Source organism: Eimeria tenella, genomic scaffold (assembly GCF_000499545.2).
Source record: "Eimeria tenella Houghton genomic scaffold, Eth_scaff109, whole genome shotgun sequence".
NCBI lineage: Eukaryota > Apicomplexa > Conoidasida > Eucoccidiorida > Eimeriidae > Eimeria > Eimeria tenella.
The window spans coordinates 100,809-114,908 of NW_013541472.1; the positions used below are offsets into that span (position 1 = coordinate 100,809).

The window sequence follows — 14,100 nt, forward strand, 5'->3', positions numbered from 1 at the left end:
CCCGGGGGGGCCCCCGGGGGCCCCCCCGGGGGGGCCCCCCGGGGGGCCCCCCGGGAGGGGCCCCATGGGGGCGTGGGGGGCCCCCCGGGGTTTGCTGCGAGGAGGGTCCGTCGCTTGAAGAGCTGCTGGGGGGTGTTCGTCGTTTGAGTTTGCTGCTGCAGCAGCAGCAGCAATTTGCTGCTGCTGCTGCGCTGCTGGCAAATGTGGGGCTGCGCAGCGAAGCTTTTGAAAGTTTAATTATTTCCAAAGACATAGCAGCAATTGTGCAGTTCGCAGGTCAGGCCCCACACAACTCTCAGCAGCAGCAGCAGCAGCAGCAGCAGCCGTATCAATAAATTTAAAAGGAATTTAAACAAACAAAAAATAAATTAATTAATTGATTAATTAAATAAAAAGGGGACTTGTTTGGCTGCAGGTTTGGCTCGGCAGCAGCAAATTTATGAAAAGGCAGCAAACTTTTTGTTTTCATATTTGACGGAGGAGAAATCCGTCACTTTTGCTGCTGCTGCTGCACCAGCAGCAGCAGCAGAAGCAGCAGCAGCAGCAACACCGGGAACTGCTGCTGCTGCTGACGCTGCAGTCGCAGCGAATGGCCCCTTACGCGCTGCAGCGACGGAGCAGCAGCAGCAGCAGCAGCAACAGCAGCAGCAGCAGCAGCAGCAGCAGCAGCCGCAGCAACTGCAGCTGCAGCAGCAGTTGGAGTTCGCAAAAGCTGCTGTTGAGTTCGCAGGGCGGGCTGGAATGAGCAGCAACGCTTTTTCCTTTATAGAAAAGATGGTAAAGGTGAATTATTTATATATTTATTTATTTATTTATTTATTTATTTTTCATTTATTTGGTTAGTTAATTAAATAATTAAATGAGTAATCAGTTAATTAAATGATGAATTAACTAACTGGCTAATTAATCTATGGAAGTAATTAGCTAACCAGTTTAGGCAATAAGCTTGTTAATTGATGATTAGATTCTTGAATTAACAAATTCATAATACAATTAAGAACTAGTTAAACTAATTAATTAATTAATTGATTATTAATTAATTAATTAATTATTAATTAATAATTAGTCACTCCACTAATAGGCGCTTTAGGAAAGACTTCGAATAACACACAAGTACAGAATTCTTTCAAAATGGAGAATTCTCTAAATATGAGAATAAATAATTATCCATTTTAAAAAATAAGTTGAACACCAAATTAATCAATTAATTGTCTTCATTTTGGTCTAATTAAATCCCCAATTGGTTGAGTAATAATTGAAATATTTAAATTTAAAATTTCAGTTTTTGATTTTTAATTTGATTTTTAATTTTATTCTTTTGCCCCACAGGTTCTCGCCGCGCAGCGCGGCGGCGCATTCTTCGCGCTGGACTTTTTGGGATTTGTTTTGAAGAAGAATTTAATTGAAAACCATAAAGACATTTTGCGGGAAAAACGCGAAAAGTTCGAAATGTGGGGATTAAGAAAAGAAAATAAATCATTTAATTTATTAACTATTTAAAAAGAACTCATTTTAAAAAAGAATTAAAAGGAAATATTTTAAATTGGTCAAAATTTGCTAAAATGCACTTTGAAGTACATCGCTGAAAGCCAATTTCATTTAATATTTATTTATTAATTTACTTATTTTATTATTTATTTATTTATTTATTATTTGACTATTGTTTATTAATTACTTATTTTCATTCATTTACTTTTGTTTATTTTTATTTTTTAATTTATAATTTATTTGATATTTAAATATTTATTTGTTTATCATTTGATGTTTATTTATTTATTTGCCAATTCTTTGAGGAGTCGAGGTGCTGGATGACGCATTAATTCTCTTAAATTAATTAATTAATTATTTAGAAAATATAATTAACTAATTAAATAATAAACTAATTATATTATATTATCTAATTAAAAATTAACTAATTAATTAATTAATTATCTTTAATGAATTAATCAATTAATTATCCAATTAATTAACCAATTACTTAATTAACTATTTAAATAATAATTATTTATTTAATTATTTAATTAATTAACTGAAATGGCACAAATGGCAGACCCGAGTTTGCTGCTGCGGTGGCGTTGGGGCGTACGTACAGCTACTGCGAAATCCTCAAGTTGAAAGACTTAAAAAAAATAAATGAAGAAATGAAAAATAATAAAAAGACAATCAAAGAAATTGGATGGGGACAGCCCCTAGCTCGAATGGTCGAGTGAGAAAACCCTAAACCCTAAACCCTAAACCCTCGGGAGTGCGCGGGTCTGCAAGCATCCCCTGTAGCAGCTCTAAATAAAGCTGCAGAATGATAATTAATTTAACATTTATTTCATTATTTATTTATTAAATTATTTACTATTTATTTATTTATTTTATTATTTATTTATTTTTTTATTTTTGTTTCAGAGTTCTTGTTGAAGAAAAAAGATTTGAAGAGGCGAAAAAGATTGCGGAGAAAATGCAGCAAATGAAAGAAGAGAAATTTCTCCAGAGTTCTTTGCTGCTTCTTTTAAATCTTAATAAATATATAAATAAATAAATAAATAATAAAATGATATATTATTTGCATGCAAAAAGAGGAAAGAAGTCTTCAAATGCAGTTTCGAGTTGGCTGCTGCGAGGTGTACGTACACCTCAAAAGCTGAACTATTTCTTTTCTTTTGCTTTCAAACAAAAGAACAAAAAACTATTTTTTACAAATCCAAATTTATTTAAATAAAGCTCTCAGCTCGAGAAGCTCAACAAACAAATCCTGCAGCAGCAGCAGCAGCAGCGCAGCAGCAGCAGCGCAGCAGCAGCAGCGCAGCAGCAGCGCGCAGCTGCCGCAGCAGCCACAGCAGCAGCAGCAGCAGCAGCAGCAGCCACAGCAGCAGCAGCAGCAGCAGCAGGGCTAGAGGCCCTTGTCCTTCCGCTGCTTGAGCATTAGTTTGAGTCTGTTTATTTCTTTTTCTTGTGCTGCTAGCCTTTTGTTTTTTCTTTCGATTTCTGCTGCTGCTGTGGTGTACATACACCCCAAGTTCTGCAGCAGCACTTTCGTCAGCCCCTGCAGCTGCTGCGCATACACCCGAACTTCGCCTTCGGTCATTTTGTAAACATCAGCTACTGCTGCTGCTGCTGCTGCTGCTGCACTTCTTGCTGCGGGTGCTGCTGCTGCTGCACTTCTTGCTGCGGGTGCTGCTGCTGCTGCTGCAGTATCTGCTCCGCGTGCTGCTGCTGCGCCTGCTGCTGCACTTGCTGTTGCTGGTTCTGCTGCTGCATTGTCCACTTCAGGTGATGCTGCTGCATTGTCCACTGCAGGTGATGCTGCTGCAGCTGCTGCTGCGCTTGCTGCTGCACCTGCTGCACCCTCTGCTGTTGCTGCTGCACTTTCTGGTGCTCCTGCTGCTGTTGGTGTATCTACTGCAGCAGCAGCAGCAGCTGCTGCTGCTGCTGCATCATGGCTGCATTCTGCAGCCTCATGAAAAGCTCTTGCTGCTCCTCCCTGTGCTGCTGCTGCAGTTGCTTCCGCCGTTCTTGCTGCTGCTGCTGCAGCTGCTTCGTGTTTGCAGTTGGTGCTAATTTCAGGTCTGTTGCTGCTGCTGCTTCTCGTGCTGCTGCTGCTGCTGGATGAAATATCCCTGGGAGCTATTGTACTACAAGAAGCAGGGCTGTAGAGGAACTGCTGCTGTTGCTGCTGTTGCTGCTGCTGCCGCTGGTGCTGCTGCTGCTGGTGCTGCTGCCGGCGGTAGTGCTGCTGGTGCTGGTGGTGGCTGTGCAGCAGCTGCTGCTGCGGCTCGTAGGCGTAGTGGTAGTAGTGCTGCTGCTGCTGCTGCATGCACTGTGCCTGTGGGAAGCCCCAACTATGGCTGCTGCTGCTGCTGCTGCTGCTGCTGCTGTTGCTGCTGCACTTCCGCTTCAAGCGATGCCCTTCTCTGTGTCTATTTGTCTCTTTGTCTCTTTGCCGCTCCCTATCTCCATATCTGTCTCTCTCCCTGCTAATCATTGCGGCTAAAACCTGCTGCTGCTGCTGCTGCTGCTGCTTGTGTTGCTGCTGCTGCTGCTGGCGCTGCTGGGACCTGAAGCGCTGCTGGGAACTGAAGCTGCTGGTGCAGCTGTTGATGCTACTCCAGCAGCTGCTGCAGCCGCTGCTGCCACTACTGTAGTAAGCGCTGCAGCTGCTGTTACTCTTACTTCAGCAGCAGCAGCAGCAACAGCTGCTGCTGCTGCTATCGCTGCAGCAGCAGCTGTTGCTGCTGGCGCCGCCACTGTGCCTGTGGCTCCTGCTGCAGTTGATGCTGCTGCCGAGGCCGCTGCTGCTGCTGCTGCTTCCAGTGCCCCCGCAAGTGCACTTGCTGCTGCTGCTGCGGCTGCTGCTGCTGCAACAGCAGCAGCCGCATGGCTCTTCTTTGAAGGCGTGGGTCTGCGGGGCGGCGCAAGGAGCAGCAAATAACTGCGTTTTTTTAATTTTATGATTTAAAAATGATAAAAACAATTCAATTGTTTAATTCAAATCCATTTAATTCAAATCTGACGCCGCCAGAGTCCACCCCGACACCGTAGCACTCCCGCCAGGTGTCTGTACACCTCAGCTCAGAGCCCCCAAACGACCCACTTTCTCAAATCTTTTCACTTTCGTTTCTTTTCACTTTTAATTCAAATTCTATTCTTCAAAAAGAGCCTTCAATAGCAGCCTGGGGGCCCCCCGGGGGCCCCGGGGGGCCCCTGGGGGCCCCCAGAGGCCCATAGGGTACCAGGAAGAACCCCAGGCTCACTGCAGCAGCTGAAATTAAACAAATACACTTCGAATTTGTCTTTTTTAACTAAAAAATTAAAACTAATTAAAATAAATTAACCAAAATTATCTAAAATTTGCCAAATAACACTGCAGGTAAGATTTCTCCTGCTGCTGCCCCTTGCTGTGGCCCTCAAGCCACTGCAGCAGCAGCAGCAGCAGCAATTGTTACTGCCGCTACAGCTGCTACAGCCGCTGCTGCTGTTGCGACAACTGCTGCTGCTGCTACATTGTCGGCTTCTGCTGCTAGTAATGGCAGCAGCAGCAGCAGCAGCAGCAACTAGCCGACACACAGGGACTCCAAAGCATCGCTGAGTATCTGCAAGTGATGCTGCTGCTGCTGCACCTGCTGCTGCAACTGCAGCTGCAGCTGCTGTTGCTTCTGCTGCTGCTGCCGCCGTTGCTGCTGCTCCCTAAAGCCTCTATAAAGCTTCGACCTCGTAAGCTGCAGAGAGTCCTTGAACTGCTGCTGCTGCTGCTGCTGCTGCAGCAAACTTATCTGCTCATTAATTGTGGCTGCAAGGCGCCGCAGCAGCAGTCCCTTAAAACCCCAGCCTTCCGAAGGACTGCCTACAGGAGCTGCTGCTGCTGCTGCTGATTCTGCAGCAGCAGCAGCTGCTGCTGCTCCCAGTGCTGCAGCAGAAGCAAAGATAAGCCACACTGAGCATGAAAAGCAGCAGCAACAGATGCGCCAGCTACCAGAAAGCAAGCATCAGTGGCAGCTGCCCCAGCAGCTACTGCAGCAGCAACAGCAGCAGCAACGGTTGCAGCAGCAGCAACAGCAGCAGCATTATAAAATGGCAGAAAGCCTGACCGCTGCAAAAAAATGACACTACTGCTTCCTGCAGGAAAGGGCTTTGCTGCTGCTGCAGCTGCTGCACTTGCTGCTGCAGCTGCTGCTGATGGTGCTGCAGCAGCAGCTTGAGCCCAATGCAAAAGGCGCGAAGCGTCCAAAAGGAAGCATCTGCTGCTGCTGCTGCGGCTGCTGCTGCAGAAGCGGCAGCAGCAGCACTAAAGTCCTGCTGAGGAAGAGCAGCAGCAGCAGCAGCAGCAAAAACATCTGCTGCCAGCTCGTGTTGGACTCTCAAGGTCAGCATACACTCCAGGAGCTGTACGTACACCGCAACCACATGCAGCAATTCCTCTGCAGCAGCAGCAGCATCTCCCGTGGCAGCAGCAGCAGCGAAAATGTCCCAGAAGCAGCAGCTACAGCAAGAGCCAACTCAGTAGTAGCAGCAGAAACGGCAGCAACCGCAGCAGCAGCAGCAAATGCAGCAAAGTACCATTACGAGCTGCTGCAACGACAAACAGCCGCGGCGCTTCAGCAGCAGCGGCAAGGCCAAACCAACGGCCGCTGCTTGCTGCTGCTGCTGCTGCTGCTGAAGTTGCTCTTGCTGGGGCTCCTGCTGCTGCTGTTGGGTATGCTGCTGCTGGTGCCGCTGCAGCTGCTGCTGACGGACAGCTACGGCGGCCAAAAGCGCCAGTGCTGCTGCTGCTGCATCTGGAGCTGCAGCTTCGAGTTCGCAAGCCCTGCAGCAGCAGCAGCAGCAGCAGCAACAACAGCAGCAGCATCAGCAGCAAAGTCTATTGCTGCAAACCAGACAAATTTCATGGCATGCTGAGCTGTGCCAATCATGCGCAATGAAGCCCTAGGGTTTAGGGTCTAGGGTCTAAACTTTAGGAGTTAGGGTTTAGGGTATAGGGTTTAGGGTTTAACACCAAGGGTCTAAAGTTTGGGAGTAAGAGTTGAAGGGTTGGGGTTAAAGGCCTAGGGTTTAGGATTAGGGCGTAGGGTTTAAGGACTAGGGTTTAGAGCTTAACATTAAGGGTTTAGGGCTTAGGGTTTAGGGTTTAAGATCTAGGGTTTAACGTTTAGCGCCTACTTAGCAAACAAAGCTCCAAATAAAAAAGAAACTTCTTTTCTGTCTCTAGCAGCAAAAGACAAAACCCTCGAAAAGATATCTAAACTCATCGGGGGCCCCTCCAGGGGGGCCCCCCGGGGGGCCCCCAGGGGCCCCCCTGCCGGGGGGGCCCCCCGGGGGGCCCCTGGGGGCCCCCCTAGGGTTTCGGGGGCCCTCTCTGCCCAAGATTCAAGAGCAGCAAAAACGAACAGTAGCCTGCAGCAGCAGCAGCAGCAGCATGGGTACTGGGAAGAACAGCAGCAGCAGCAGCAGACTCACTAGACACAGCAGCGAAAACAGCAGCAGCAGTAGCAAAGCCAGCTGCAGCTGCGCCAGAAGGGGGATGTCTGCAGTGAGGCCACACGCTGTACTTTGGGCAGCAGATTCAGCAGCAGCAGAAGCAGCAGCAAGTAGCAGCAAGCAGCAGCAAGCAGCAGCAGCAGCAGCAACAGCAGCAGCAAGTACCTGCATGCGAGCTGCGGAGATAGCCGAGACACCACTGCATCTTGCTGCAGCAGCAAACCTCCTGAAAAGCACAAGACCCTCAGCAGCAGAAGCAGCGGTAAACCTGCTGCTGCTGCTGCTGCTGCTGTGCTGCTGCTGCTGCTGTCAGCGGGAGCCTGTGCTGCAGGCTCCTCCTGCAGGTGCTGCAGCAGCAGCAAATCGAGAGGAGATGGCAGGTGCTTCTGCAGCACTGCAGCAGCAAAGTCAGCAAGCCTCAGCAGCACGAAGGCTGGATCCAGCTGCTGCTGCTGCTGCAGTGCAAGATGCATGTAAACCCCGTCCAACAGAACAGCAACAAGGCTGTTTGACCGAATCTGCAGCAAAGGCAGCAGCAGCAGAAGCAGCAGCAGCACCGCAGGCACAAGCTGCAGCATCAACATACGCAGCAACAGCAGCAGCATTAGCAGCAGCAGCAGCTACTGTAGCGCCATCAGCAGTTGCTGCTGCAGCAATTCTTCATATTTAAGGGAAGAGGGCACTGCTGCCTGTGTGCAGCTGCAGCGCTGCAGCAGCGAGCCGCAGCTGTAGCGGAAGCTGCAGCAGCAGCAGCAGCAGCAGAAGCAGCAGCAGCAGCAGCTGCTGCTGCTGTGGGGTCACTGAGACGGACTTGGTAACTTCGTAGAAAAGGAAAGATAGCCAAAGTTTGCTGCAGCGAGAGACAGTTTGCTTCCTGCAGCAGCCGCTGCTGCAGCAGTGCAGCAGAGAGCCGCAGGTGCTCATGCAACGTGCTGCTGCTGCTGCTGCTGCTGAAGTGGCTGCTGCTGCTGCTGCTGGTAAACCATGGAACTTGTTCCAGCAGAGAGGAATGAATCCCTAACACTGAGGACGGCTCTGTTGCTGCTGCTGCTGCTTCAGTTGCCGCTGCTGCTGCTTCAGGCCCACAGGCAAGCGAGTCAACAAGCTGCAGCAGCAAGACGCATTCCTCTCTGCAGCAGCAGCAACAGCAGCAGCAACAGCAGCAGCAGCAACGTGAGTGGTGAGAGCAGGTGCAGCAAAGACAACTGCCGCAGCTGCTGTCGTGACGGGCGCAGCAGCAGGACAGCAGCCGCAGCAACAGCAGCAGCAGCAACCACAGCAGCAGCAGCAGCAGCATACGTTGAAAAGTACGCTAGCTTCTGCTGCATCTGCTGCAGCAGCAGCAGCAGAAATTCCGGAGACAAAGGATGCACCACTGCAGCAGCTGCTGCTGCTTTTAGGGCCCTCAGCAGCTGCTGCGGCTGCAGCTGGGCTGCTGCTGCTGATACCCGGCGCGTGGCACGGCGCAGCAAATAACCTGCAGCAGCAGCAGCAGCAGCAGCAGCAGCAGCCAGAGCCATGAAAAGGTGAAGCACGGGACAGAAATAGCTAGGAGAGGTGTTCGGGAGCAGCAGCAGCAGCAGCAGCAGCAACCACAGCTGCAGCAGCAGCCGCTACAACTGCGAAAACAGCGGTGGAGGCGGTGAAGCAGCAGCAACAGCGACAGCAGCAGCAACAGCAACAGCAGTCAGAGCAGCAGCAGCAGCAGCAACAGCAGCAAACCTGATGTGGGGCTCATGGCGCCGCAATCTGCTGCTGCTGCCTCCAGCAGCAGCAGCTCTTCCTCCCCGGCGTAAATATCTTTCCCGCGGCTGCTGCGCAGCAGCAGCACTTCTTCAGATGCAGCAGCAGCAGCATGTCCTGCTCCTGCTGCTGTTGCTTCTGTTGCTGCTGCCGCTGTTGCTGCGGCTGCTGCTCTAGGCTTTGGCGCACTGAACACAGCAACTTCACCCGCAGCTGCGGCAGCTGCAGCAGCAGCAGCAGCTGCTGCTGCTGCTGTTCCAGTGCCAGACGCAGCAGCAACAGCTGAGTCAGTAGGAGTCACCGCAGCAGCTTCAGCAGCAGCAGCAGCAGCAGCAGTAGCAGCAGCAGCAGGCTGCTCCTGTGTCCCGCCGCTTTGTTGCAGACCTCCTGTCTGTCCACTGCAGCTGCTGCTGCATCTAGAGAGACCAATATCGCGCTGGTCCTGCTGCTGCTGCTGCTCTTGCTGCTCTTGCTGTTCGTGCTGCAGCAGCAGCTGCTGCTTGTCCTCGGTGGACAAATAACAAAAGACTGGTAGAGAAGCAGACGCAGGGCCTTCCGGCTGCAGCAGTTGCTGCTGCTGCTGCTGCTGCTGTGGCGGTGGCGGTGGCGAGGAAGCCAGTTGCTTCAGTTGCTGCTGCAGCTGCTGTTCCTGCTGCTCTTCCTTCAGCTGCTGCTGCTGCTGCTGCTGTGTATTCCTTACAGATGTCTCCGCTGCTGCCGACTGAGTCGTGAAGAGCTGCAGCCGCTGCAGATGTAGCTGTTGCTGCTGCTGCTGCTGCGCAAGCAGCAGCGCGGAGTGCCTGCTGCATCTGCAGGGAAGCGTCCGCAGCGTCCGCAGCAAATGAGGCCCGAACATGCTGCTGCTGCTGCTGCTGCTGCTCCCTGGACGCGCCTTCGCAGCTCTTTCTGCTGTTGCAGCGCAGCAGCTGCTGCAGCTGCAGCAGCAGCAAACTGAAATCCTGTCTGCTGCTCTGATGCAGCAGCGAGGCAACTTTACAGCCTCGATTGTGAGGCTCTCCGGGGCGACAGCAGCAGGTGCAACAGCAGCAGCAGCGGCAGCAGCAGCAGCGGTTGTGCTTTCGTTATTGTTGTTGTTGCTGCTGCTGCAGCGACTTTGTGTTCCGGGTCGGCATGCTGCTGTTGTTGCTTTGGGTTCCGCTGCAGCAGCTGCTGCTGCTGCAGCCGCTGCTGCAGCTGCTATTGCTGCTGCCAGGGTAGTTACAGTTGCTGCAGCAGCAGCAAAATTAATCGGGTCTCGAAGCTGCTGCTTAGCAGCAGATGAGAATCGATTGGGCCCCTTTAGATGTCTCTAGGGGGCCCCTACAGGGTCCTTGGGGGGCCCCTAGGGAGCCCCAGTGTCGGCAGCGGCATTCTTGCTGCTGCTCGGGTTGCCGCTGCGCTGCTGCTGATGCGAGCGCAGCAGCAGCTCTTACTGCGCTAGAACTAAGATTTTTCTTTTTACTTTTCTAGTATAATTATTCAACAAAGCTGCTGCAGATTGACATAGAAATTACAGCAGCAGCAGCAGCAGCAGCAGTGCCGATCAGCTGCTGACAGCAGGAGAACAGCAGCAGAAGCAGCAGCAGCAGCAGCAGCCCTTCCCTCACCTAATACAGCCAGAAACTTCAGTATAATATGCAACCTCCGCCTTGTGCTGTCAAGCATAAAAGGATAAGCAACAACAACAGCAGCAGGAACAGCAGAAACGGCAGTAGCAGCAGCAGCAGCAGCAGCAGCAGCAGGAGCGACCCGCCTTTGACACTGGTATGAGCCGCAGCTAGCCCGACAGCAGCACCAAAGCCTGCAGCAGCAGTGCAGCAGCAACTAGAGATATACACTGAGTTTATCCGCTGCAGCTGCAACACCAGAAGCAGCAGCAGGAGCAGCAGGAGCCGAGCGGGCGCTTGCGCAGCAGCAGCAGCAGCAGCAGCAGCAGCAGCCCTTAGAAGGTCCAGATTTCTGAGAGAACGCAGGAACTGCACAAAGACAGGCAGCAGCCGCTACTAACCTGCAGCAGCAGCAGCAGCAGCAGCATGTTGACCCCAGCAGCAATTGCAGCAACAGCATGTTGACTGCAGCAGCAGCAGCAGCAGCCGCAGCAGCAGCATGTTGAGGAGCGTTGGCCACTTCGAGTTCGAGGAGGCGCTCCCGCTGTCGCTGCTGCAGCGCTGCGGCAGCAGACCACCCAGCCCGCGCACCGAAGCAGCAGCAGCAGCAGCAGCTACTGCTGCTCCTGCTGCTGCAGCAGAAAATGAATGGCAGCGAGACCTCGGAAGCAGCAGCAGCAGCAAAAGCCCTGCCGATGCTGTTGCAGCTTCTTGTGTTGCAGTGGCGGAGGGTCTCGTGGCTGTGGGCAGCAACGAGGGGGTAGTTCTGCTGCTGAGGTAAGGTGCTGCTGCTGCTGCTGCTACTACTACTGCTGCTGCTGCTGCTGTAAGTCATGCTGTTGTTATTCTCGCCTTTACTGCTGCTCCCGCTGCGGAGCTGCTGACCTAGCCGCTGACGGTGTTGCTGCTTCTCTTGCTGCAATGGATTTTGCTGCTGCTGCTGCTGCTGCTGTTGCAGGCGCTGCTATCCCATGCATCCGGTACAGCCCGTTGCTCGTTTGCTGCTTCCACTGGACCCTGCTGCTGCTGCTGCTGCTGCGGGTCCTGCTGCTGCGGGTCCTGCAGCAGCTGTTGCTGCTCCGGAGGGGCAAGAGCAACAGCAGAAGGCGCGGCAGCAAGAAGCTCTGCAGCAGCAGCAGCGGCAGCGGCAGCCGCCGCAGATTAATGGTCTCCAACAGAGCCCGATGTTTAGTGCAGCAGCAGCAGGTCCTGCTGCTGTTGCTGCTGCTGCTGACGCTGTAGCTGCATCACCTGCAGCTACTTCAGCAGCAGCATCTGGTGCTGCTGCTCCGGCTGCTGCTGCTGCTGGCATAACTTGCTTGCGCTTTGTTGCAGCAGCAGCAGCAGCAGCAGCGGGAAGCAGCGAGACGGGAAGGCCGGTGCTGCTGCTGATTGGAGACGCAGCAGGACGCCTGTTTTATTTTGCTGCTGTTCTTTTTTCTGCCTTCGACAGCAGCAGCGATATAGTGCAGCAGCAGCAGCAGCAGCAAATTGCTTGCTGCTGCTCCAGAGGTAGACGCAGCAGCAGCAGCAGCAACTACAGCAGCAGCAGTCTCATGACCTTCAGCAGCAGCAGAGATTTCGTGCTCATCAACAGCAACATCCAGAAGCCAGCAGCAGCAACAGCAGCAGAAGCAGCCACAGCAGCCACAGCAACAGCAGCAGCAACTGAAGCAGCAGAAGCAGAAGCAGCAGCAGATCCAGCAGCACCTATCAGCTGCATTGCTGCGTGGGAGGATACTGAGTCTATTGCTGCTCCGCCTGCAGCAGCAAGAGCAGCAGTTGCAGCAGCAGCAGCAGCAGCAGCAGCAGAGTTTTGTGTCTTCTACGGCGACGTAAAGGGCTGCCTCTGGCGCAGCCGCTTGCTGCTGCACAGAACCACAACACCCCCAGGCAGCAGCAGCAGCAGCAGCAGCAGCAGAGGGCGCGAGCTGCCACTTTGGTGGCTACTGCGGAGGCAGGAGCTCCCGCAGTGCCTTCTGCGCAGCAGCAGCAGCAGCAGCAGCGTCTGCAGCATTGTGGGGCCTTTGCATGCACTGGATCTCGCGTGGGAGGGCCGCCGCGTGTTGCTGCTCATTTCGGCAGCAAACCGCAACTTTGTGCTGCCGGATGCAGCAGCAAGAAGGTTTCCTGCTGCTGCTGCTGCTGCTGGTGTTGCTGCTGCTGGTAATGCTGCTGCTGATGGGATTGCTGCTGCTGCAGTGCATGCAATTGGCAGCAAACCGCACGTCGGGCCCCACATGGCTGTCTCTGCGCCCATGCCCCATGCCCTCCTGCAGCAGCAGCTTCAGCAGCAGCAGCAGCAGCAGCAGCAGCAGATGGCTGTATTTTCAGCACGCCCAGGGGGAAGGCTGTGGGTAGCAGACACTCAGGGAAGAGTCCTTGCGACTTTGCGGCTGCAGCAAGCTGCTGCCAGCAGCAGCAACAGCAGCAGCAGCAGCAAAGAAACCACAGCAGCAGCAGCAGCAGCAACAGCAGCAGCAGCAGCAGGGCAGCAGAAGTGCTCTATAGGGGGCCGCCTGGCTTTCATTGCCCCTCACCTTCTGCTCTGCTGGAGCCAGAAAGAGGACAACGCAGCAGCAGCAACAGCAGCAGCAGCAGCAACAACAGCAACAGCAGCAGCAGCAGCAGCAGCAGTGCAGCTTGTTGATGTTAACAGCAGCTCTGTGCTGCAGCAGTGGCAGATAGAAGCTTCTCCTGTTGATGCTGCCTGCGACCGCAGGCTGTCTCACTGTCTGCTGCTGCTGCAGAGCAGCAGCAGCAGCAACAGCAGCAGCAGCAACAACAGCAGCGGCGAAGGTGTTTTCTGGTTAAAGAACTTCTGGTTTGCTGCAACTCCTCTCAAGATTGCAAAAGCACTTGTACCTGCAGTTGCAGCAGCAGCAGCAGCAGCAGCACCGCAGCCGCGAGAGCGAGTGGAGGCTGCTGCCATTGACAGCAGCAGCAGCAGCAGCAGCGGAGGTGAAAACGTTATTCCTTGTTGCAGGTGCAGCAGCAGCTGTGTGAGCAGCAGTATGCGGCGCTGCTGGTTTGCAGCTGCTGCTGCTGCCTGCATGCAATACGTTGTCAGCGACGCTGCCGCAGCAGACTGGGGGTTGCAGGAGCTGCTGCTGCTGCAGCAACAATCGCAGCAGCAGATGGCTTTCCGAGCAGCAGCAGCTGCTGCAGAACAGCAGAGTGCAGCAGCTCTCTCCTTTTTGCTGCCGCTGACGCGCATAGTCCGGCTGCTGCAGCTGCACGCTTCTGCCCACACAGCAGCAGCAGCAGCAGCAGCAGCAGCAGCAGCGTGCAGCTACAGCAGCAGCAGCTGGCTGCAGCTGATGCAGCAATACCAGCAACGTATTAGCCTCTGGGAATGGGCTGCCTGCAGCAGCGGCGTTCCTGCTGCTGTTTCTGCGAAGCATTTCCCGAGGGCATTTGCTGCTGCTGCAGTTCGCATTAACGCAACAGCAGCAGCAGCAGCAACAGCAGCAGCAACAGCAACAGCAGCAACGGCTGCGCCGCCATCTCCCGCCACGTCTGCAAGCACGTTAGATAGGGGGTCTTCAGAAGCAAGAACAGCAGCAGCAGCTTCATAGAGGATATTCTCTCCTCTGCAGATGCATGCACGTTTGCTCGAGCTGCTCGTTCGTGCGTGGAGCTGTGGTTGCTGCAGCAGCAGCAGCAAGGGCAGCAGCAAGGGCAGCAACAGCAACGGCAGCAACAGAAGCAGCAGCAGCAGCAGCTGTTGCATCTTGTAGCAGCACTTCAGCAGCTGCTGCAGCAACGGTGGAGCCTTCCTGCTTCT

At 53.2% G+C, this 14,100-nt stretch overlaps 4 protein-coding genes across 4 annotated transcripts; 2 read left to right on the plus strand and 2 right to left on the minus strand.

Annotated features, from left to right (window-relative positions):
* Positions 1-64: 64 nt before the first annotated feature.
* Positions 65-2,530, plus strand: ETH_00021845 (uncharacterized protein; the record flags this gene model as incomplete). The annotated part of the gene is made up of 4 exons (XM_013372819.1): positions 65-89; positions 416-783; positions 1,330-1,451; positions 2,398-2,530. The coding sequence occupies 4 exons, from the start codon at positions 65-67 to the stop codon at positions 2,528-2,530; spliced, it is 648 nt and encodes a 215-aa protein (XP_013228273.1).
* A 351-nt stretch (positions 2,531-2,881) lies between these two features.
* On the minus strand, positions 2,882-3,973 carry ETH_00021850 (uncharacterized protein; the record flags this gene model as incomplete). Its single annotated transcript, XM_013372820.1, has 1 exon — positions 2,882-3,973. One exon carries the CDS (start codon positions 3,971-3,973, stop codon positions 2,882-2,884), a length of 1,092 nt encoding a protein of 363 aa, XP_013228274.1.
* A 1,069-nt stretch (positions 3,974-5,042) lies between these two features.
* Positions 5,043-9,562, minus strand: ETH_00021855 (uncharacterized protein; the record flags this gene model as incomplete). The annotated part of the gene is made up of 7 exons (XM_013372821.1): positions 5,043-5,422; positions 5,577-5,871; positions 6,046-6,292; positions 7,129-7,481; positions 7,775-8,093; positions 8,263-8,440; positions 8,686-9,562. The coding sequence occupies 7 exons, from the start codon at positions 9,560-9,562 to the stop codon at positions 5,043-5,045; spliced, it is 2,649 nt and encodes an 882-aa protein (XP_013228275.1).
* A 1,250-nt stretch (positions 9,563-10,812) lies between these two features.
* On the plus strand, positions 10,813-13,891 carry ETH_00021860 (uncharacterized protein; the record flags this gene model as incomplete). Its single annotated transcript, XM_013372822.1, has 2 exons — positions 10,813-11,090; positions 11,272-13,891. 2 exons carry the CDS (start codon positions 10,813-10,815, stop codon positions 13,889-13,891), a joined length of 2,898 nt encoding a protein of 965 aa, XP_013228276.1.
* Positions 13,892-14,100: the final 209 nt, after the last annotated feature.